This window comes from Antennarius striatus, chromosome 8 (assembly GCF_040054535.1).
Source record: "Antennarius striatus isolate MH-2024 chromosome 8, ASM4005453v1, whole genome shotgun sequence".
Lineage (NCBI taxonomy): Eukaryota > Metazoa > Chordata > Actinopteri > Lophiiformes > Antennariidae > Antennarius > Antennarius striatus.
In genome coordinates, this window is record NC_090783.1 from 18,178,213 (window position 1) to 18,200,839 (window position 22,627).

General features: G+C 37.3%; 1 protein-coding gene across 1 annotated transcript in view; it reads left to right on the top strand.

The window, feature by feature from the left end:
* Positions 1 to 7,117: 7,117 nt before the first annotated feature.
* The window catches only part of rbm20 (RNA binding motif protein 20), a 55,140-nt gene continuing 39,630 nt past the window's right edge, over positions 7,118 to 22,627 (top strand). Inside the window, exon 1 of the mRNA XM_068322719.1 lies at positions 7,118 to 7,619. Within this exon, the coding sequence (XP_068178820.1) occupies positions 7,498 to 7,619 (122 nt within the window). The 5' untranslated portion in view covers positions 7,118 to 7,497. The remainder of the gene's footprint in view (positions 7,620 to 22,627) is intronic.

The following is a 22,627-nucleotide window of genomic DNA, read 5'->3' on the forward strand; positions in this document are numbered from 1 at the left end:
TGGGTACAAGCCAGTAGGCTTGTGAAATTCCTGTCCCCCAGAATCAACAAACATCTCTCTCATTACAACATATTGTCAACAAACTCAGACGTTAAAAGTTTTCAACCAGTTCATACATTGAATTTTGACAGACATTCACACTCATCCATTTCCAGATATTAGCCTGGAAAGTATGGGTATGAGTTAGAGAGATAGCGAAAACAGGAGACAGAATTGATTACACTTAAGAATATTCATGTTCTGAGTTCATAAAAAACTCTTTCTGGAATTACTTCTCCTACTTTTGTCATTAAAAACATTGATTTGAATCTCAATTTTGAGGCTGTTCAGTGAATAGTTTTAAAATAAACAAGAAATATAGCAACTTCTGATCAATCCATGTCAATTGCAGACTTCAAATAATATAGCGATTTAAACTACAGTACACCCATTTTCGGTCAAACCACACCCACTTCCAGTTTAAGTCCTGCCCATTCTGAGTACAGATACAGATACAGATATAGATAGTGGTGTACTCGCTCACCCCTAATATATATACTCACACACACACACACCCACACACACACACAAACACAAAAATATATATGTATATATCTGTATCTCCCCACCTATATATTTGACTAAGCTAACTTGGAAACCTCATGCTGTCACGCTTTTTAACTCCACCCACTACCTGTCAATCAAACACCCAACCAATCATGGCGCCCAACCAAGTGAGGCTTTTTGTTGCGGTTACGCCTTTCGTCCACGCGGCAATGCAGATATCCGTGATGAAAACGCTGGCCAAAGTGAAGTTTTTTGAAAAAGCCGGGTCTGCGTTGTCTTGTGGACGCTTTAACCAAAACTTTTTCTATCTGGGGGGCGTCCCCCTTAAAACCGCCGTGATGTTAGTGTGTGTGTGACCCGTGTCTACATGTACACACAGAATGGACAGAGTTAAAACCGGCTATTTTCTGACGTAAAACAGCTCCAAGACGAAGACGCCTTGATAAACATGCTTGACGGTTGGACATTTGTTTGTCTTTCTTTTTTTGTGAGTCATACATTTTTTATATTCATTTATTTATTCATTCATTCATTCACGTTCCTCGCCAAAGATGCTGACGCCAGTTCTGGGTTATACCGGGATGCGCTGCCTGCTAGTGGGAGGACTCTTTGATGGGTGCGCTTAGTTTATAACACCAATACATTTGTTTTGATATGTTTTTTTGATATTTTTTTGGTATGAAGTCTGATATTATTGTTTTATCATGGAATTTCCACAGGTTCCTGCCAGTATATATATATAGTATATATGTATATAATGCGTTCCAGGAACCAAACGCGATTAACGAATTCCGCAGTAGAGCGACAAACTTTTTATCTCATTATTTATGGTAATTTAAACATCTTTGAACCCTCCCCTTAATGATTTTAAACCACCTTCTGTCTGTCTTGGCTTTCCCCACACTCTTACTGACTGTTTAAAGCACTGTTGTGTCTCATGTAAGTCCGAGCCTCAGGGAACATAGCGCACTTCGTGATGTTGTCAGCCAATAGAATGCACGTACGGAATCATGTGACTGCCTACCAAAAATCCGTGATGATGTGAAGTCGCGAGCGTTGATGCGCGAATGTGAGAGGGCACACTGTGTACACACACACACACACACACACACACACACACACACACACACACACAAACACACACACGCACACACACACACACACACACACACACACACACACACACACACACACACACACACACATTATATATAGACACACATGCATACCACTCCAGGTGACAGGGTTGCTGGAGCCTATCCCAGCGTACTTATGGGCAAGAGGCGGGGGACACTCCAGGCGTGATGCCGGTGCATCTTTGAAATTAAGTTTCAATAAATAGGTGTTTTTTTTCAAAGACTTGCCAATTATATATTTTTTAGTTTGTGTCGCGGATGTTCAAGTCTATAAAATGTGAATGTGTCAACATACTAGACCACATGTGTCAAACTCGAGGCCGGGGGGCCAAATGTGGCTCGACACATCCTTTTATGTGGCCTGCGAGAGCATCAATGGTCAGTGTCTACGAATTAATAGGTCAAAAGTGTGCTTTGACCAAAAACTAAATTTCCCACAATGCAGTAACTAAGCCCATTTTAACTTTGAGAAAAAGTTAATACATTCATTCATTCAATCATTCATTAATCTTCTGAACTGCTTTATCCGCCGCAGCGGGTCACGAGGAGCTGGAGCCTATCCCAGCTGTCATAGGGCGTGAGGCGGGGCAAACTCCGGGCACGACGCCAGTGCGTTACGGAGCCACACAAAGACAAGACAACCATGCACACTCACACTCTACAGGCAATTCGAAATGGCCAATTAACCTGAAGCACATGTTTATGGAGAACCCGGAGATAACCCACGCAGACACGAGGAGAACATGCAAACTCCGCACAGAGGGCGACTCGAACCCGGACACGCCATGTTGTGTGGCGACAGCGCTACCCACTGCTCCACCGTGCTGCCCTTGACAAAAAGTTATAAAAGGATTTATAAAAAGATTTATGGTATAGCAGAGGGATAAGCAAATATATTTTTTCAGTGCAACTGTAAGGTTTGTACCTTAAATAAGTAATAAATTGACTTAAAAATTAGTTTACATTAAGGAGTAGTTACATTTATTTTCATTTATAAGTTACCTCTGTCCCTTTGAGGACAGCCATTATGCTGATGTGGCCCTGGGCAAAAATGACTTTGACACCCCTGTACTAGACCTTAATTCGAGTTGTTTCAAGCCTTTCAGGTCTTGAACTATGTCCATTTGGACAGGAACTAATGCCGATTCCATTGCTGGTGTTAGTGTCGTTCAGGTCAATAAATCAGACCGTGTTTAAAATAGACTGTTTTCTGCCTGTCCTCCATAAAGTCAAAGACATGACGGAACAACAGTGAGATACTCGATGTTGCAGAGTTGTTTCACTGTGTAATTTTAGTTCAGCAATAAAAAACATGCAACTGCTGTCATGAACAATGGAATTTACAAACTGTTGTTGTCAGTGATTACTGGTGCCCCAATCCTTTTTTAAGCTCGTTTTATGAGGTCATGTGTTCTTTGGATCGTTGGCCAAATGCTGATAGCCGGCCATAACTTCTCTGAAGTCTGGATTAGTCACAAGGGAACAAATGCCTACACTTCAAACAACATTTGCCAGTGTATTTTTGACATAATTTAGATTTTAATTGTGAATGCAGGTTATCTGTGTCCTCCTGTGTGTGGGTGAATTTGTGTGGGGGGCCACAAAACTATAAGTTATTGAGATTCCCTGCTAATGGTATGAGACAATTACAGCTGTTCTTTTTACGTCAAATGGATCCTGGACATACAGTGAAAACTGGGCACCTTTATTTATTTTCATGACATGACAAGTTTTAGTTTTATATAATCACATGTTATGCCAGAGGCTTCTCCAGCCTGCAAAACATACACTTATGGCCAAAATTTAAATTAAATCGACAGAATATATGTTCCTTTCTGTAATTTTTGTTTTAAAACTGAAAATTCTTTTTAATTTCATCATCTCAAAACCAGATACACCAAATTTGCTTGCCTATGCCAATAGTGCTCTCTGGTTCAAGTGTGTGCAGAATAAAGAGGCCAGCTGAAATGGATAGCCTTCTTCATGCCATTGCCATTACCACATCTGACCTTCAATGACTTCATCTTTGCATGTGTGTCACATATGTTCATGTATTAATTTGTGTGCTTTGGCTTATCGCATATGTTAGCCTGCTCACTTCTCAGCAGAGGTCTCACTCTAATGAGACTAAAGGTAATATATTATAATGGCTTAATTATCAAACTAAGCCTGTTCAATGGCTTCACACATACCAACTTAAACTCTCAGTAAAATAAACATTCGGAAATGACCATCTCCAGAGTTACATTCCACAATGGAAAAAAAACAAAAATAAAAGTATACATAGTATGATTACAGTATTTAGTGGATGACTTTTATTGTTCTGATGGGGCCACAAACTATCATGTTTATATTGAAACACAGAGGTTGGGGTAGACTTTTCTTCCAAGACATCCTAATCAAAAGGCCTTCATTTTCTAATAATGGATGCACGCAGGGCGAAATATCCAGCACTACTCTGAAATCTGACACATGTGCCTCCAAGGATATGGTATGTTGTTGTTTAAATTTACTTAAATTTATAGTACTTCATTCTTTAATTTGATCGGGGTAACATGGTGTGGTAGCAGTATGCAGTGTGGACTTATTTTGAGAAAGTTCTGAGTTATAGAAAGTAGATACATGGACTGCATATTCTAAAACTTGTTACAGCAAGTATAAATATTCTGTAGCTTGTAAACAACAAAATAAGACATTAAAATTAGGTTACACAACAATAGCAATATCCTTCATATTACAAATATCATTCTGTTATTAATATGTCCAGTGGTGAATAAAGAGTTACAGGGCTTTTACTTGAGGTAAATTCTTTTGGAATTTAAAGCTACTCTGTAAAATGCACAGCTTAGAATGTTTGTAGAGATACAGTAACTATTGAGTTGTGGTGGAGGAGTGTGATGGTTTTGAAAGGTTGCATGAGATTTTCTGAGCAAACGGTTTATTTGCAAAACACTTCTGTTACTGTCAGGCTTAAACTGAGTCATCCAGACATACACCATTATAGAAACCACTTCATGCTACAATGATATCTGCTTTCTCATGTGGCCAGAAATAAGTGGGGGTATTGTTACCTCTGCCAACAAAAGTTGGAAGAGGTTGTGTGATTAACTTTTTTTCCAATGTATTAATTTTTTGAATTTGGCTTTTTTTGTATGCACTAATAAGTCCTTTTTTCTGTGGATGACGTGGTGACTCTGGAAATGAGTTCGTGTTACAAGAGTTTTAGATCACTTTTTAAGTTTCCTCAGCATTAGATAAAGAAAAGCAATAATCCTCCACTTAAGTAAAAAAAAAAAAAAAAAGATGAAAAATGCGTCTGGTACCAACAAGAAAGAAAAATATTTTTTTGATGTCTCCTAAACCACTGATGATAAACACATAATTGTATACTCTCTTGTATACTCTCTATCCTCTTGAGTTTAGTACGGTAGGTTTGTCACATACAAATGCTTGTACCACCACAGTGTGGAGTTTGTTTGCTGTCTGCAAATATAAGATGTTATACAAAAATAATTTTTTGCATTTATGATTTATTATTTCAGAAAACTATATGAAGATGAAGAAAATGCCCACTCTCTTGATTATTCAGATCGTTACATTATCTTGTTTGCAGTTTGCTAACTTCTGAGCTGATCAACAAAGAACGTGACCATTAAATACATACACAACACACAAACATACATATTTGTGAAATACCATAAATATGTCCTTCACCAGCAATACACAGCTAATATTTTGCATTGCCCTATTGTGCAGTTTCACCAAAAAAGTTCATAAGCCAGCAAAACAGTAGCCTGTCAACGGGTTAACAATGCATGCAACAATCATGTCCTCAGTGTGGCTGAGTTTTCCTATGATGCACAGTCTATGTTTTAGAGCTTTTACCCTCTCTGCCTAGTAATGGATTAATAAAACCTCAGAAAAAAACTGCCACCTTTGGAACGATGGGTTATGAAACAAAAGGATTTATTCACATGTTGAACTTTAGTTAAAGTAGAAATGAATTCTATAGATATATAAATTAAAATTTTTTATTTTTTTTCGGAGTGATGTAACCTAACTAGAAATACTCACATAGGAAAAGATTCTTCTTGGAATTTGGCAAAAATAAAGTACATTTCAAAGACTAGTACTGAAGTTGAAGCAAGTTATTGATGTTTTTGAGTGATATGATCTCTTTGAAGTGGAGTTAATAATATCAAGTTCATTCAAAGTTTTGGAACTGAAGGTGAATACCCATAAACTGAAATAATCCGGGTTTGAGTCCTGTTATGCTGTTATGTTCTGCCTGTGTCTGCTTGGGTTCTTTCCTGGTTCTCTGGCTTCCTCCCACTTCCAAAAACATACACTTCAGGTGAATTGGCCGGTCTCAAATTGCCTGTAGGTGGCAGTGTGTGCGTGCGTCTTTGTTTGTCATTCATGTGGCTCTGCGGTGCACCGGTGTGTATACACTGCCTCTCAGCCCAAGTCTGCTGGGATAGGCTCCAGTAGCCCTGCAACCTGCAACAGCGAAAGAAGCGGTTACTGTTTATTATTATTCATTCATTTTCTATATATAGCCACATCGTCCGCTATCGCAGGTCGCTGGAGCCTACCCCAGCCGACTGGGTCTGTGAGGCAGGGGACACTTCAGGCACGACACCAGTGCAGCACAGAGCCACATATATGGCAGACAAACACTCACGAACACACCTACAGACAATTTGGAATGATCCATTCACCTGAAGCGCATGTTTTTGGAGGTGGCAGGAAGCTGGAGAACCCGGAGAGAACCCACGCAGACACGGGGAGAACATACAAACAGAAAGGATTTGAACACGGAACGTTCTAGCTGTGAGGTGACAGTGCTACCCAATGCCCCACCCTGTCACCCTGAGAATATCCTATCAAGGAGAATTCAATACATGGCTACATAAATTAGAAAATAAAATATTTATTCAGACAACAATTAAAGGTTGAAGTTGTGCTTTTCAGCAATTGCTGATGTGTTATTATTCCCTTAATCATAATTTATTACCAAATTCCCTACCTTTTGGTTGACAGATGTGAAAACTCAGACTGCCAGACCATTACAAAATGTGAATAATGTGACACTGACTGGCCCCCTCAAATGATTCAGCATCTAAATTGGTCCCGACACCTACTGAATGACCAATGGCATTCCCAGAACCTCACTGCATTCCTTCATTGGCCAGACTGTGTGAGTGTGCATGTGTTTGTGAGAGACTGTAGAGGTGATAATCAGCAGTGGCAGGAGGATTTTCTTGTCCCTGTTGTTGTGCCGTGCGGTCCTGCCCCAGGCAGGGACACCCAGTTGGTCCCTTTCAACTCACCCCCTCCAACCCCACCCATCTGCTGTCCCCTGAGCCCACCTCGTCTGTTATTCCCTCTTAAACTTTACGCAGTCAAGTCTTTTTTTCCCTTTGAAGAAGTGCTGCTCTGATTTTTTTCATTTTTTTGACACTGACACAAGAGAAGAAGTGAAGGAATGTCTTGTGAGGGTATTTAGTGCAGTTTACAGAGAAAGAAGGCTGGAGAGTAGAAGTAAGGAGAGCTTTTATTGCCTTTGTTGCTGTCGATCAGGAGTTTCTGGGTGGAAGAGCCCGTGGTGAAACACTTAACAGTCAGTCTTTTCCCGCCTGCCGGCGTCTGTCTCATCAGCCCATTCTGTTCTGTGGGAGAAGAACAGAACAGGCTAGAGAAAGTTGACTCATCACGGGTTACTATCTTTTGACTGTGAAAGCTATTTTTGAGGGCGGTGTTTGGGGGTCAGGGGTGTTAAGTCTGCAGGTGGTGCTTGGGATTTTGTTTTGCCATGCAGGAAGGTTGGGATCAGACAAGCTGCACTGGCAGTGACAATAGAAGTCTTGCAAAAATGCCAGGAAAAGGACAAATTGGTCAATACCCCCCTGATACATCGAGCGAACTCTTACAGAGGTAAGAAAAAAATCTGTTCACCACACATTGGACGGTAAAGAAATATTCCAGATGTACACATTACTAAAAAAAAAAGGTTGTTTCCGCTCAAGGCTAAGTTTCAGGCATTTATGAATACAGTCAGATCTCCAAAGACTTCTGTGGTAAATTATTGAAAATTGAATATTATCCTCTGGGGTGGCAACCGGTGTTTAAATTTACATTTAAATAAGACTATGAAACTTAATTACAAAGAAAAAAATAGTAAGAATAATTCACATACCATATGTATGATTTTATATTCCGTGGCTTCAAAAAAAAAAAAAAATGAGAGTAGATCAAGAGGTCATGATTTTATATTTGTGTTTGTGCAATGAAATATTTAGTTCTCTATCTCTTGTTTTAGGGGACTAAAACTGTGACTGTTAAAATAAAGAACATTTAGAAAATGAAAAAATACTTACTTTAAAACATTTTAAAGCTGGAATTTTATCTGTCAGAAATTATTCAGCTGTTTAAGGCAAAAGCGAAATAAAGTTGAATCTTTTGTTACATTCTTAGGGCGAGCCGATAAAATAGAATCAATATGTATGTGTTTAAGGCTTTATAAATTTATAACACACAAGCACTTCCAACAATGAGTTTACTTGAATTTGTGCAGCTATTGTGATCAATGTGATCACCAACAAAAATCTACATCTGTATATTATGATATTGGAAATTATGATCTGTTTATGATAAAACTCCTTTTAGAGAATTCATTTAATTGAAATATACCAAGGCCATACATTCAATCTGCTTTTCTATACAGCTGTGTCTCAGTTCTTCATGAGATTACCAATCACTTCACATTTAAGCCACAATCAAATCATATGATATTTAGTGAGGTTGTTATCATTATTCTTATTCACACTGCTGGAACAACTACAATATTTTAACACCAGACTGTCTCCATTTTAAGCAATTAATGCCTCATTAAAGTCTTGTTCGGAAACTCACATGTTAGGATCTCCTAACTCCTAAGTCAGTCCAGTTGATTATTTTTTCTCTATGTATGTATGTATTTATGAATACATGGGCGCATGGATCAATAGATAAATGTGCCAACACTGAATTATACACAGTCTATACAAGTATTTTTATTCTACATCTTATTATAGATTCTCTAAGAACTGAGGATATCCTGTCATCCTGCAGTAATTTCTGAGATTTTGTGTCAATTGTTTATGAAAGTACGTATTTCAAAGTGAAAGTGATCTGCAGTAAAGTTCAGGGTATAATGCATTAAATGAGATCTATAAATCAGTTGTGTTGGATAAAGGGAGAGAGTGGTATAATGTATCATAAAAAGTTATCTATGATTCGGTTAGATAACAGATACTTTAAGTTGATACTTTAACTTTTGGTCATATTTAATACACATATTGCTGGTGGAAAAAATCAGTCATGCAGTGGAACTAAAAAGCACTATTTATTTATTTATTTATATTTCGAATACATATCTGATCTTTTGACATTGTTTACTTGCTTAGGAATATGAACCATGCTGTTAATCTCTGCCAAATAACCTGCAAATTTCAATGTCAAGGCTAGACAACACAAGCAGCAAGCAAACAAACGGGAAACATAACAGAAGCTTTGTTTTTTAGTTGAGATAGAGCTATTTATTGTGGTTAAGGATATTAGTTATGCATGGTTAATAGTTTTTGTTTCAGCTTCTATACATTAGCATTCATCCTTACACAGATTTCCCTTTCCTCATGTCTCCCCTCTTTCCCACCTGCTGCCTCTAAGTCACTCTCACAGCACAAAGAATTCTTAAAGAAAATGTCTTTTAACTATTATTTTTAACCAGTGGAGGTCAGTAACTGTTCTGGTGTTCTTCGTCACACTTCATGCAGCTCATCCCAAATGTTTATGTGGATGATAGAACAATGAGATGGTTTTACACCTCTGTGACATGAAGGTAATCTGTTTGTTTTTTTTGTACTAGACAGAGCAATATCTATCCCATGATTACATTTTTGAATTTTTTTATCCCTGCAGATCAACATTGGTTGAAAAATTACCAGTACAAGTTTGGTCATTATTTCGTCCTGCAAAATGTATTTTGAAATGAATTTTTATTAGGTTTACTGCTCTTTTAACCTAAAATCATTACTGCCAGGCAGATTAAATGATGTCTCTTACACACCACAAGATTTCAGCGGCAATTTTCAACCACCGCCTATAACTTCAAAATTTGATTTTTTCATCTCCAACAGTTTTGGGGAAAACTTTTCTTTGCTTTTGTCCAGAGTTGTACATTAATTGTACAGTTTTGTGAGTATTACTGATACTCCACGCCACTACCTTAACCATGTGCTCATGGTACTATTGACACGAAGCAGCAACTGTGGTTGATCTTGATGTTAACTGGCTGACAGTTAACGGCACCAGGCAGGAACTTCACAGACCTAAAATGTCCATGACCATGCTGTAACCTTTCATGATGACAAAAGTCAACCATAAATTCTATAATTACATTAATCACCTTAAATCACAACAATGGGTGAGGAGAGTAATATCCCTTTTCCTCAAAGTTAGACATACTCACTTTAATTTTTATGGCAGGCATCTAGCATTATGTAATATGTAGTGAGAATACATAATAGCAATGCTCAAAATGCTCAAAATTTGAATCTCGATGACAAGATTTAAAACATTAAAGATTCCAGAGTATATGACCCATTAAACTGCATCAACTCTCTGAACTGCATAAATGCAATAAGTGTACATAACAGTTTAAATCCAATTTTGTATTTGTCATCTGTTTTTTTTTGCTTGATGCTGTGGTAGCAGATGGTGATTTCCATTTTTCTAATCCAAATTCAGCAATCATTCAATCATGCTTTCAATTTGATAGAGTATGTTTCTCATCCTGCAGGTTTACATGTGCTGAGTGAGAGGACTTAGCAGGGCAAGCTGTCTGGAATATTGGAGCTGACAGAGTTATGAGGCTTAAATGTCTTTATAAACTGCAGCAGCATTTTGGTTTTATAAGCCTGATAGGGATAAAGTAATTATTATTATGTATTCTAATAATTTTAAAATGAAGCCCTAAAGTCAGTGTAATGTGTAATATTATCTAATATTAATGAAATGAGACACTAGAGTGTGTAGTGTTTGTCTTATGCACAGCCTTGCTTTCAAAACACTACATACCATCATATGTATTGCTATCCGCTCTGTGACTCAATACTACAAACAATAAAAATGAGGAGAATAATCAGAAAAGACAAGTTACAGTACTCAAGATGTCACAATTTTTCCTGGAGAAGACTCCAGAAAGTCACCCACTTCAAGGTGGTGAATTATATAACCATAAATACATTTTCTCTTCATCTACATTAAGATATAAAAGGATATCTGCAGATACAAAGAGTATCTGACAGAGAGTGAACCGACATTTTGAGTTGAACTCACACTAATTGCAGAAGACAATCAATCAACTCTTTGGGATCAACTCCTCGTCACTCCCTCCCCAAGCCTTCAGACATAAATACTGTATTTGAGCTGGCAAAAGTTTCAATGTGAACACAATCTAAAATTAAACGAAGGTTCATACAAACCTAACAAAGTGCACACCCAAATGCTTGTATTGAAGTAAACATGAGTGATGTTTTCTTTTATGTGTAAAATAAAAAATAAAGAAAATAGTGTAGGAACAAGGAGCACGATCTACTGGAATTTTGTTTTCACTGAGTGCTGTATAGTTGTGTGTGTATTTTAAAAGATTGTGTGAGTGTGGTGTTATATGTGTGCATATTGCGCATATAAGGAAAAATTTTCCACATGCCAAATTTTGTTTCGTCTGAATCTGCATAGCATCAGCATTGATGACTAATAATTTCAAAATACATTACATAAATATAAAAAATGCATGACTCCTAATTTTAGTGGTTTAGTGGTTAGAGGTTTTTTGGGGATAGAAGAGGAGAAAACATTACAGCAATCTATCACTTCTGAATTCTCAGAAACATTGCGGTTCCTTGTTTGCGTCCCGCTCTGTGCGGAGTTCGCATGTTCTACCTGTGTCTGAGTGGGTTCTCCACCTCCAAAGACAAGCGCTTCAGGTTAATTGGCCGGTCTCAAATTGACTGTAGGTATATAAGTGTGTGAGTGTGTATTTGTCTGCGTCTCTGTGTGGCTCCACGGTGTACTGGCGTCACACCGGGAGTTTCCCCAGCCTCACAAGCCCAGTCAGCTGGGATAGGCTCCAGCTCCCCACGACACAGCGGATGAAGCGGTTGTGACAATGAATGAATGAATGAATACATTTTTTCACTGTGTGTCTTAATTCTAGGGCTCCTCAGCAGGTTCTAATTGTTTTGTTGATGTAATGTATGTAATCAAAACATCTAAGCGATATTTTTCATCAAAAGTGTTGTCAGATTGTGTTGCGTCATTTTAAATTACCTTCACGTGGAGAAGTTTATGAACTGCATTAGATGATCTCATAATTTATAAAAAATATTTTGAAGAAACTTGTTGGTTTGTTCTATTCCTTTGCACTAGTACCAGGGTCAGACAGACAGGCACACAAACAGCATCTCATAAATTTCCTGCAGGAATGCAAAGGTTTCGCATTCAGTAGAAATTATTGGACTTTTAGTCCTTTATCATATACCATCCTCAGTGCATTTGTAAATGATTGTATTCTGATTTTATTTATGTTTTACACAGCATCCCACCTTCTTTGGAATCAGTGTTCTGCATAAACTCACCTCCTGCTATAAGTACATCAGCCACGCAGCTCTGCTCTGTGAAGCCAGCACCAACAGCTGAGGCCTGGAGAGATTGTAGCACGTGTTCTCACCCCAAAGGCATTTTGCTTTCGTCCTCATAGTGACAGGGCCAAAGTACGGAAATGTAATGCACTGTACCCCTGCCATGCATAGTTACACCCCGTGGTCACTGAAGGATAAAAAATTAACTTGTATATCGACAAATTAAAGAAACATACGAAAGGATTAAAGATAAAATATTAAAGATTTGTCCACCAAGGAGAACTTTGTTACCATCCAGTAATTTATATTAATTTATGACACTGTGACTTTACTTAAGCACAAATTCTGCCTCATTGAGGCTGTTCTCAAACCCATTAACGCAGGAATTTTTGACAAGTTCTTTAATTTTGATTTTTGACAAAAACACTTTGACATGCTCCTTGTTTAATGTCATGTATATTTCATTCATTCATTCATTCATTCGTTCATTCATTCATTCATTCATTCATTCATTCATTCATTCATTCATTCATTCATTCATTCATTTTCTCAACCCGCTTCATCTGCTTGCGCAGGTCGCGGGGAACTGCCTATCCCAGCCTATCCCAGCTTGTCTTGGGGTGTGAGTTGGGGAAACTCCAAGCGCGATGCCAGTGCACCGCGGAGCTACACACACACACACACACACACACACACACACACACACACACACACACACACACACACACACACACACACACACACACACACACACACACACACACACTCATTGTGTCCAATTAACCTGAAACGCTTATTTTTGATGGCGGGAGGAAGCCGGAGAACCTGGAGATAACCCACGCAGACACGGGGAGAACATGCAAACTCCGCACAGAGCTGGACTCGAACCTGGAACTGCCTTGCTGTGCGGCTACAGCGCTACCCACAACGCCACCTTCATGTATATTATATAATTTTTATTTGCATTTTTACTTGGGCTGTCCCCACTTCATTGGTTGAGGATCATCGTGTCATGTCAGTTGACGCATTGCATATTTTTGAAATGCGGCAGTCTGACAGTCCTTTAAACTTGTAAACTAAGCTGGGTCTTGTATCAAATTACATCTTTGAAATCCTGATTTGAACACAGTACTAATTTTTATGGCTTTCATATGCTGTTTAAACAAATATATCACTCACAGTGACTGCTACTCCTTATCTTTAAAATAGCAGGGCTGTCTCAAGAATTTATGACTGATATGGAAGCAGGCTGGCCTAAAAACAGACACGGGCACATGACAGTAAGATACTGTTGGTTGTAAATTCAGGATATGCACTCAGTTTGACTTCTTTTATGTAAAAACAACAAAAGGAATTAAAATAGCTAGTAACTTGAATTAAATTTAAAAAACACTATTCACCAAAACTGAAAGTTTTTTCAGAATTTGGGTGAAATATCAGGATGAACCTAAAATACATCATAACCTTTATGGGTAAACTTAATGTAACCTCTAAGCTTTGAATGCACATGTCCAACTGTTCATTGTTTCAGTACTTTTTGCACAACTGCCTTTACTCTAACAAGGTGTTGAAATGCAAGATTCACAACACGTGTATGATCTGATCCATGAATTGATCGATACATTTTCTGATTTAATCAGAATTGGTATGTGAGAAGTCTTCGTCATCATGCTGTTCCCTCTAGACAAGGGACCAGCGGGCCTCAGTGCTGTTCTCTGATGAAAGTCATTTCATGAGCAGAAATGATGTCACCAACAAAGACATCATTTGTGCTCTCCTTGAGACATCAAGGAGAACACTATGCATCAGCCATGATTGTCACCAAAGCAGCCATTAGTGTTGATATTACAGTGTGGGCGGATGTGTCTAGTCAAAACAGAACTGCACGTTCTTCAGACCTCAATCCCATTGAAAACCTATTGGATCAGCTAAAACATCAAGTAGAGCAGGGGTCTCCAAACTTTTTTTCTGTAGGGGCCACATAACTTTTGCCTTCTCTGTTGTGGGTCAGTTTGTAACAGAAACATATGACAATGTGTATACAGTGCACCCTCGTTACTCGCGGATAATGCGTTCCAGGAACCAAACGCAATTAACGAATTCCGCGATAGAACGACAAACTATTTATGTTATTATTTACAGTAATTCAAACGATTATGAACCCTCACCATAATGATATGAAACTACCTTCTATCTTTACCTTTTCCCACACTCTTATCGACTGTTTAAAGCACTTTTGTGTCTCACGGAAGTCTGAGACTCACGGAACATAGCGAACTTCCGGATGCCGTAGCCAATAGAATGCGCGTACAGTATCACGTGACTGCCTACCAAAAATCCGCGATGAGGCGAAGTCGCGAGCGTTGATGCACGAATGCGCGAGGGTCCGCTGTATAATGGCTGTTGTTGGATTTTGTTTCAATAAATTGTTTGAAATGAAGAAATAATCACTGCATGCTTCCACTTAAATGTCTTACTTTCATGATATTTAAAATAACACTTTAATCTGAAAATTTTATATTTTATATTTTATCCAAAAGCCAAATATCCCTAACTTTTTGTGAAGTGTATGTCATTGTAATGCAGGGATTAATAGCCATTAGCTCGGGGTTGGGTATGTGTAACTTTTTGAATATTATATTCATTATTATTATTATAATGAATCTAATTTTTTTAAAATCAGGAATTCAAAGGTCTCCTGCTTTCTACTGTCTTTATACAGTTTATTTTCTTTTTGTGAGAAAGTATTTTAGCGTAACTAAATTGACTTAACTGCGTAGGAACGCAGTGTGTTTAGAGATCCAGATTCATGGGGATCTGGTCAGCAGAGTCCCAGGATCAGACGGATGTGTGTTCTGTCAAAGGAAGTGTTGTACTTTCACAAAATTACTAAAACTTCCTTTGACTTGTCCCATTAGGGGTCGCCACAGCATGCCATCCTTTTTCCATTTTTAGATGAACAATCATCTATGTTTTTTCCTCTTTTTTTTTTGAAGCCCAATATCCTTCTGGCCGCAAGCTTTCGTCAAATTACTACTATGTGTAATCATCTATAACAGCTACATCAGCACTGTACACTCATGTGGCAATGAGAGACATCTTGAAGACGCTTAGAGATGCATTTCATCATTAAGATACTGTTGGACATTTAATACAGACTCCAGTCACACCTTTTTTTCACCAGGATGGATAGATTGTGTATGGACTGCTGACTTTGAACTTCAAGGATGTTTGTACATGAAGACATCGAAATAATTGTATATTGAAGAAGAATGAAATGAATGGTTCTAGAGGTGAAATTTTACAAGCCCCTAAAGTGACCATGTCCTGATTTGTTTTTGGTGGGGCAACATTTATGCCATGGAGGAGGGAAACTTGCAACGAGAAAGACACCAATGTTTTCTAAAATTAAACTTGGATGTCAATGAGAATCTTATTCATGAGTGAGAATTAATCATTCTGATGTGACACAGTAGAGATAAAACCAATAATTTATCATCGAGGGATTAAAGAGGTTTATCTAATATAATCTCTCTGTTATCTGTTGTGACCAAATGCAGCATGAGACTCTTGTGCATGGATTCATGCAAAAGCATGAGGTGGTTCTATTCCTCACAGGAGCTTCATGGTGAGTTACAGTCCATCACATCAGCGTTAACATGTAAGGAGCATTCACTTGCTGCTGTCACTTGACTTACGTCGTTTTCCACAAATGTTAAACTGCTTTAGCTCATGCCAAATACTTCAGTTTGTGACTGTCAATGGCTTTCATATGCAGTCATAAGCCTTTGTTCTCTGGCTCCTTATTTGTGAAATACAGTTTCAGTAATACTGAAATGTAACATAAAATAAAGCTTGATAAAGTGTGATGGAAGTGATTCATGGTTAGAATTAATCATGCCATTAAAAAAACTTCATGAAATCTGAGAAGAAAGAATTCTGTCATTAATTTCAGAATACTGAAAATACACTCAGAAATCTGAGATGAAACAATTTTTGCTTTTTTTCTGCGTATTATGTTCTTTCATTATGAAAGTTTCCTTTCTATGTCTTGAGACATTTATTTTAGACATACACAATATGATGTAACAAGGCATAATTAACAAAATATATCTATTTATGTCTGTCCTTTCCCAATAGAAAAATTCTAGCTATCCCTTTGTTTTGAAGCTATGTCAAAGCAAAATGCTTAAATAACTGCTTATCATGCTTATAAGCAATACATACATTCCATTTAGGCTTGCTATTATTGCACACACTATGATAATATTGATGTGATCTGCATCCTGCTAGATTATATAATCCCACATAATTTATTAACTTTGAATATCTACTGCTAGCATGTGGAACCGTGACTTTACAATCAGCAGTCATCCAAAAAAATAAAAAGGTTTTCCATAATGCTGGATTCATAATTTTTTTTTTTCCATAGATAACATTATGCAAGAAAAACATTGAATAAAAACATCTCTGAATCTGTTTTATCTCTGTATATTGGTGACAGGACAGGGCATTTGCTTTTCCTTTTCTATTACCTCACTGTGACCTGATACAGATTGCCCTCCCCAACCCCAAATATATATTTTAATATCTCAGATCCAGATCATGATCTAGTTCCAATTACACATAGTCGTGAAATGTCAGGAGTTGTCCTTGCCTTTCTATTTTGACTGACCAATCATTGCTTTTGATAATATAGGAAAAGAAAGAGTGTCACAATGGTGCAGTGGGAAGCGCTATCGCCTCACAGCAAGAAAGTGTCGGGTTCAAGTCTGCGGAGTTTGTATGTTCTCCCTGTGTCTGCGTGGGTTTGCTCTGGGGACTCCGGCTTCCTCCCACCTTCAAAAATAATTGTACATATTCATTTTGATTGATTGACTGTGTGAGTGTGTGTGTGAGTGTGTGCCTCTTGCTCGCAGTCCGCTGGGATAGGCTCCAGAAACCCCCATGGTCCGCAAAACCAGAGGAAGTGGCTAAGAAAATGGATGGATGGATGGATGGATGGATGGATGGATGGATGGATGGATGGATGGATGGATGGCAAAGAAAGGCCACCTTATAATGTTGAAGAAAATAATCAAGTCATTGGTCAAGAATTCACAATTAAACATGAAACCATCTCAAACTTTAACAATAACATGATTTTCCCCCCCACATTTCAACAAGTAAATGTTTAATAAGAAAGCAAACAGACAGACAGGCTGAGGGACAGATATGTGCCACAAATAATGAGTTTCTTTCATTTGTTAATTTTCTGACTGCTTCTTCCGTTTGTGCGGGTCACGGGGAGCCTATCCCACTGCGGAGAGTTTCTTTCAGTATGTCTTAATTTTTATAATTCACCCAATATAAGGGCTGTCTTTATAAAAAAAAACATTTATCTGGCTGCTTATTTACTATTCCAATTCCATTGTTCTTTAGTCCAACGTAAACATACCATTAAATATCTCAAAGTTCTCTGACTTTTTATAATATTAACAGTTTGTACTGTTTGAATGACTTCAGCATTTGTGCCTTTAATTAAAAGATATTTTCCATATTCTTCAATAAGCGACCTAATGCTATGACTTTAGGCTCTTGTTCAGCTTTCCCTTCATTTAATGTGTGTTCAAGTTGTTTCTGTTAGTAAATTGTTGACGCTGTCTGCTATGACTGTCCATTGGCTGGGAGAAGAGTTTGATGTCACTATTGGTTTTCTAAAGAGTGCAACTTTTGCAACAAAGAAGCTCTATTTCCCAATAGAATACAGTTATATGATAACACAGATTTTTGCCTAGTCACATATTTCATATCAGTGGTATCCCACAGAGTTTGAGACACATTTACACATAGGGATTAGATTTAAACAGGCTTAATAAGAAGGAGCTACAGGTGACTCTCGTGAGCCAACAAGACCACGAGTGAGAGCCACTTTTATTGTATTTCCTGTAATTAAGTCACAACAACTCAACAACTATGTACACAACGAAAACTGGATTCTGAAGAAGTTGAAATTCTGTACAAAATAAAGATAAAACAGAATATTATAATTTACTAATAATGTCAAGGTACTGATCAATAAAACAGCGTATATTTAATATTTTTAAAGAGTTACATCAACAGCTTAATTCAATTTGTGGAAACATAAAATTATTGTGAATCTGAATTTAGTTGGGACAACACAACCCAACAACAACAAAAACAAAACTCGGAAATGTTCAAAAAACACCTGATCGTACATGATTTTAACATGATTGTATCATAATTGTAATGTGCCACATGATAGCAGGTTAACCAGCAACAGGGGATGGTATTGATAAGGGACTAAATCAAACGATGGGAGTATATAGTAAATGATTGTACATATTGATTACTTCGATAAAAATCTGTTTTACAAACTATTTGCCCAATGCCTCACTTGTTTTACAGCATATCACTGTGATGCAATGGGTAGCTCTGTTACCTCACAGCAAGAAATACCTCGGTGGATTTTGCATGTTCTCCCTGTGTTTTGTGGGTTCTCCCTGTATTCTCTGGTTTCCTTTGGCTTCCTCCATCAAAGCACATGCAATTTAGATGACTCAGTGACTCTGAATTGTCTATTGGGAAATCGGGCATGAATGTAAGTGTGGCTGGTTGGTTATCGTTCATGTGGCCCTGCGACTTGTGGGTGTACCCCACCTCACAGCCAATGTCAGCTGGACTAGGCTTTAGATAAAAAGGGATTGAAGAAGAAATTGAGATGCAGTAAAAGGACATTAGAGAATGTGTTAATGCATCATGCAATAAAGTCATCATAACGCGATTATACAGTACATGTAGGTCAGTAATCAGAGACACCTTTTAAAACCTGTCACACTAGTTTTTTTTAGTCATGTGTATTAACTTTCCTATAAATTTTGCAGTGTCTATTCCAAGATGCATTTGTCTTTCTTTATTTATTTCTTTTTTTGTGATTTGACTCACTCGGCTCCAGTGAAAAGAGAGCCTCTGCAGAGGGGGAGGAAAGAGTATTTCAATGCCATATGTGGACCTAATACATAATTTATTTGAATTTCTACAAAATGCACAATTTACACACAACTTATGACAGGGTACACGGGCTCCAGGCAGTTTTTAGCGTGCTGTGTGCACACTGTCGAGTTTAACTGCCTTTAATTTACTTTTTCTTGTTCTCATAATTTTTATAGTAAAGGTGTACAATGTTGCAGGATGTTTTATCACTTTGTTCAACTGAGAGATTTTTTCAGTTGAAGGTGACATCAGAGTCAAACCAAAGTCTGTCATACATAACATTAAACATTAAAATACTCACATCATCATTGTATGACTGTACCAACAAGTTTGAACTTCAAAGTACCCAATCAAAAGTGGGTGATAATGTTTTTTTTATTATTATTTTTTTATTGGTTTGGGGTCAGGAGTATTATTGAATATGCCTTGATTGGTGGTATCATAGTTCTCAGAGTTCATTGGCCATGTATGTTAATGTCAAACGAATGAATGAAGGAATCACAACTTTTCACATTTAATTGTTGCATTTAACTCATCACTCTGTATAATCAGTTTTTTTGGTCTAATAAACAACATTCTATTATTGCCTTTTTTTCTTATGCATGCACATTTGTGCACATGTATGCTCAGCTTCAATATTCATGTTAACCATGTAGGGGTTGTGAGGGTTTATATGAGAGGCAGGCAGATTGCTTTTCACAAAGTGATGAGGATTTTGAAGTATTCAGTAGAGTAGTTAGGCTATTCTTTGGTTACTGTTCTGCTTTCCAATCAAAAGTGGGTGATAATTTTATGTAGTTAACATTCTGTGTGTTGGCAAATTATTAAGTAGTGAGTTATCCACCATTAACACACAACAGCTGTTCTGCTTCACTCAGAAACAAAGTTAAATAGTAAATGCATGCTATTGGGTTTATTAATTCTGCACCTAATTTGAAAGAAGGATATTTAAATTTTTAATTTGAATGTTTTTGTAATGCAGACATTGCATTGCAATTGACTGTTTTTATTTTTTTTGACAATTTACTTTATGATTTGGGCATTACTTGTACTAAGACTTTAATAGGATAACTCCTCTCAGTAACAGGCAATGTGGCATTCCTAAACTCCCTTTATCCCAAGACATTAAACCTATGATATTGGTTCCAAGGTGGTTCAGTGTGACTGTATTCCTGGTTTCTGATATCAGCCACACTGCTGATACTGTCTGTGAGTGTGTCAGTAATGGTTGAGGAAATGTCTGTGAGTTTCTGGAGACATGAATAAAGAGAAAAAAACTAGGAGAGCCATGGCACCCATTCCTTATGTGTGTACAAATCTTTGGACAATAAAGCTAATAGAACAGAAGTAAGTTAATAAGTTTCATGGATTTTTGTAGATAAAAATTAAAAAATTAAAATTAAAAATTAAAATTAAAATGGATGAAATTATAAGATATTTGGTGGAGTTGGAGATGTTGCCACCATGTGACAGTTCTATCTTGCAGATAGTAAAATGACAATGAAACTTCTGTCTCAGATGGTGTTGTTAAAATATGTTATCATTATAAATACCCCCAATATAATGGCCAAGCACTTCATCAACACATAAGTAAAATCCCACCATGAATGTTTTTCATGATCAGATCTGACACACTTTACCTTCCCACTGGGAACTCTGGTTCGTCACTTATCAGATGCTATGTTGAAAAAGTAAATTCATTCATTTAGATAAAATGGTATTTGTAACATTTGTTGCTGCTGTGTACTTGTATCCATACAAAGACTTAAGACAAAATGACAAGTTTTATTTTGTTTCTTTTTATGAGCTTGTATTCTCTCAGTGACCAGACTCCAGAAGATGAATCCCTAGATGATCATTACTCCGGAGCATAGCCAACGCATTCTGTCCGCTGGCTTTGAGAGGATTTTTCACTTACACTGGGGTTTCACATTGCAACTTTTTCTTTTCCCATTTCCCTTTTTCCCTTTTCGTTAATTTCTAATTTCAAGCTCTCTGCAGAGCAGCTGTTGGAACAAGTTGCCGAGTTCACTCACTTTCATTGTTTGTGTAACTTTCTCTAATGGCTATTTGAGCACCCTGTGAGACCGGTAGGTTCCTCGAGTGACACATATTGAGCCATATGGCCAGAGAGCCCTCCCTGCTACTGTCAGACATGTATTTGGTCAGCATGTGCTCCTGTTTGTGTGATTACCTGTTTTCCCCTAAATTCTCACCCATCAGCTGTCTTCACATGGAGCTAAGATCGTCTTCTTCATCCCATTGTCTTGTTTTGTGTGAAGTGATTTATCATACAATACAGACAATGAATGAAAAATTAACCAGGTTGTATGTAGAATCCTTCACTCTGTTAATTATTTGAAACACAATCTGTACGGGAAATCTTCATTACGATACGCACTCTTTCCTTTCAGTGCGTTCAGTCTGTTTGTGCTAATTTTTTCCTCCTCAGAAACATTCATTCACAATTTGCGTGATTTGTTTTGAATGAGGTTGGCTGACTTTCTATTCACAAATTTTCATTAACACGCATTGAAACTAGTGCTGTCAGGCGATTTAAAAAATTAATCTAATTATTTACAGGACTTGTAATTAATGAATCTAATTAATCACATTTTAATCTCATACCTGCTAAAGGCCCCCAAATAAAGAATTTGAATTCTAGGACATTACAAAATTGTAGTGCATGACTAATCAATAGAATACACCAAGAAGAGAAGATTTCAAATCCACATTTTTATTGGTTAAGTGTGCTTTATAAATGAAATTCAAAAGAAAAAAGGTCAAGCACATCAGCAAAGCAATTAGGCCAGGGGCATTTCTCAAAAATGCAATACAAATACAGTTAAATAAAATAAATAAAATTCAGAAATAAAACAAGGCTGAGTCTCAAACAGGCACATAAGCAGACTCTCAATCAAAATGAATACTAAAGATGACTCAATACAGCAATTCAAAATGAATACTATAACATGACTCTAAATAAGGCAACTAAATAGTAAGATGCCAACAGGCTTTTCCTTTAAAAGGGTAAGCTAACGTTCAACTCTGTGTCCTTGACATGCTTTGCATTTAAATGATACGTTAGGCTGGAGCTGCTTCGGTGATATGAAAATTATGAAAAGGTACAATAATAATAATAATAATAATAGTAATAATAGTAATAATAATAATAATGGATTAGGTTTATATAGCGCTTTTCTGGACACACAAAGACGCTTTGCATCGGATCCATTATTCATTCACTCCTCATTCATACTTGTTGAT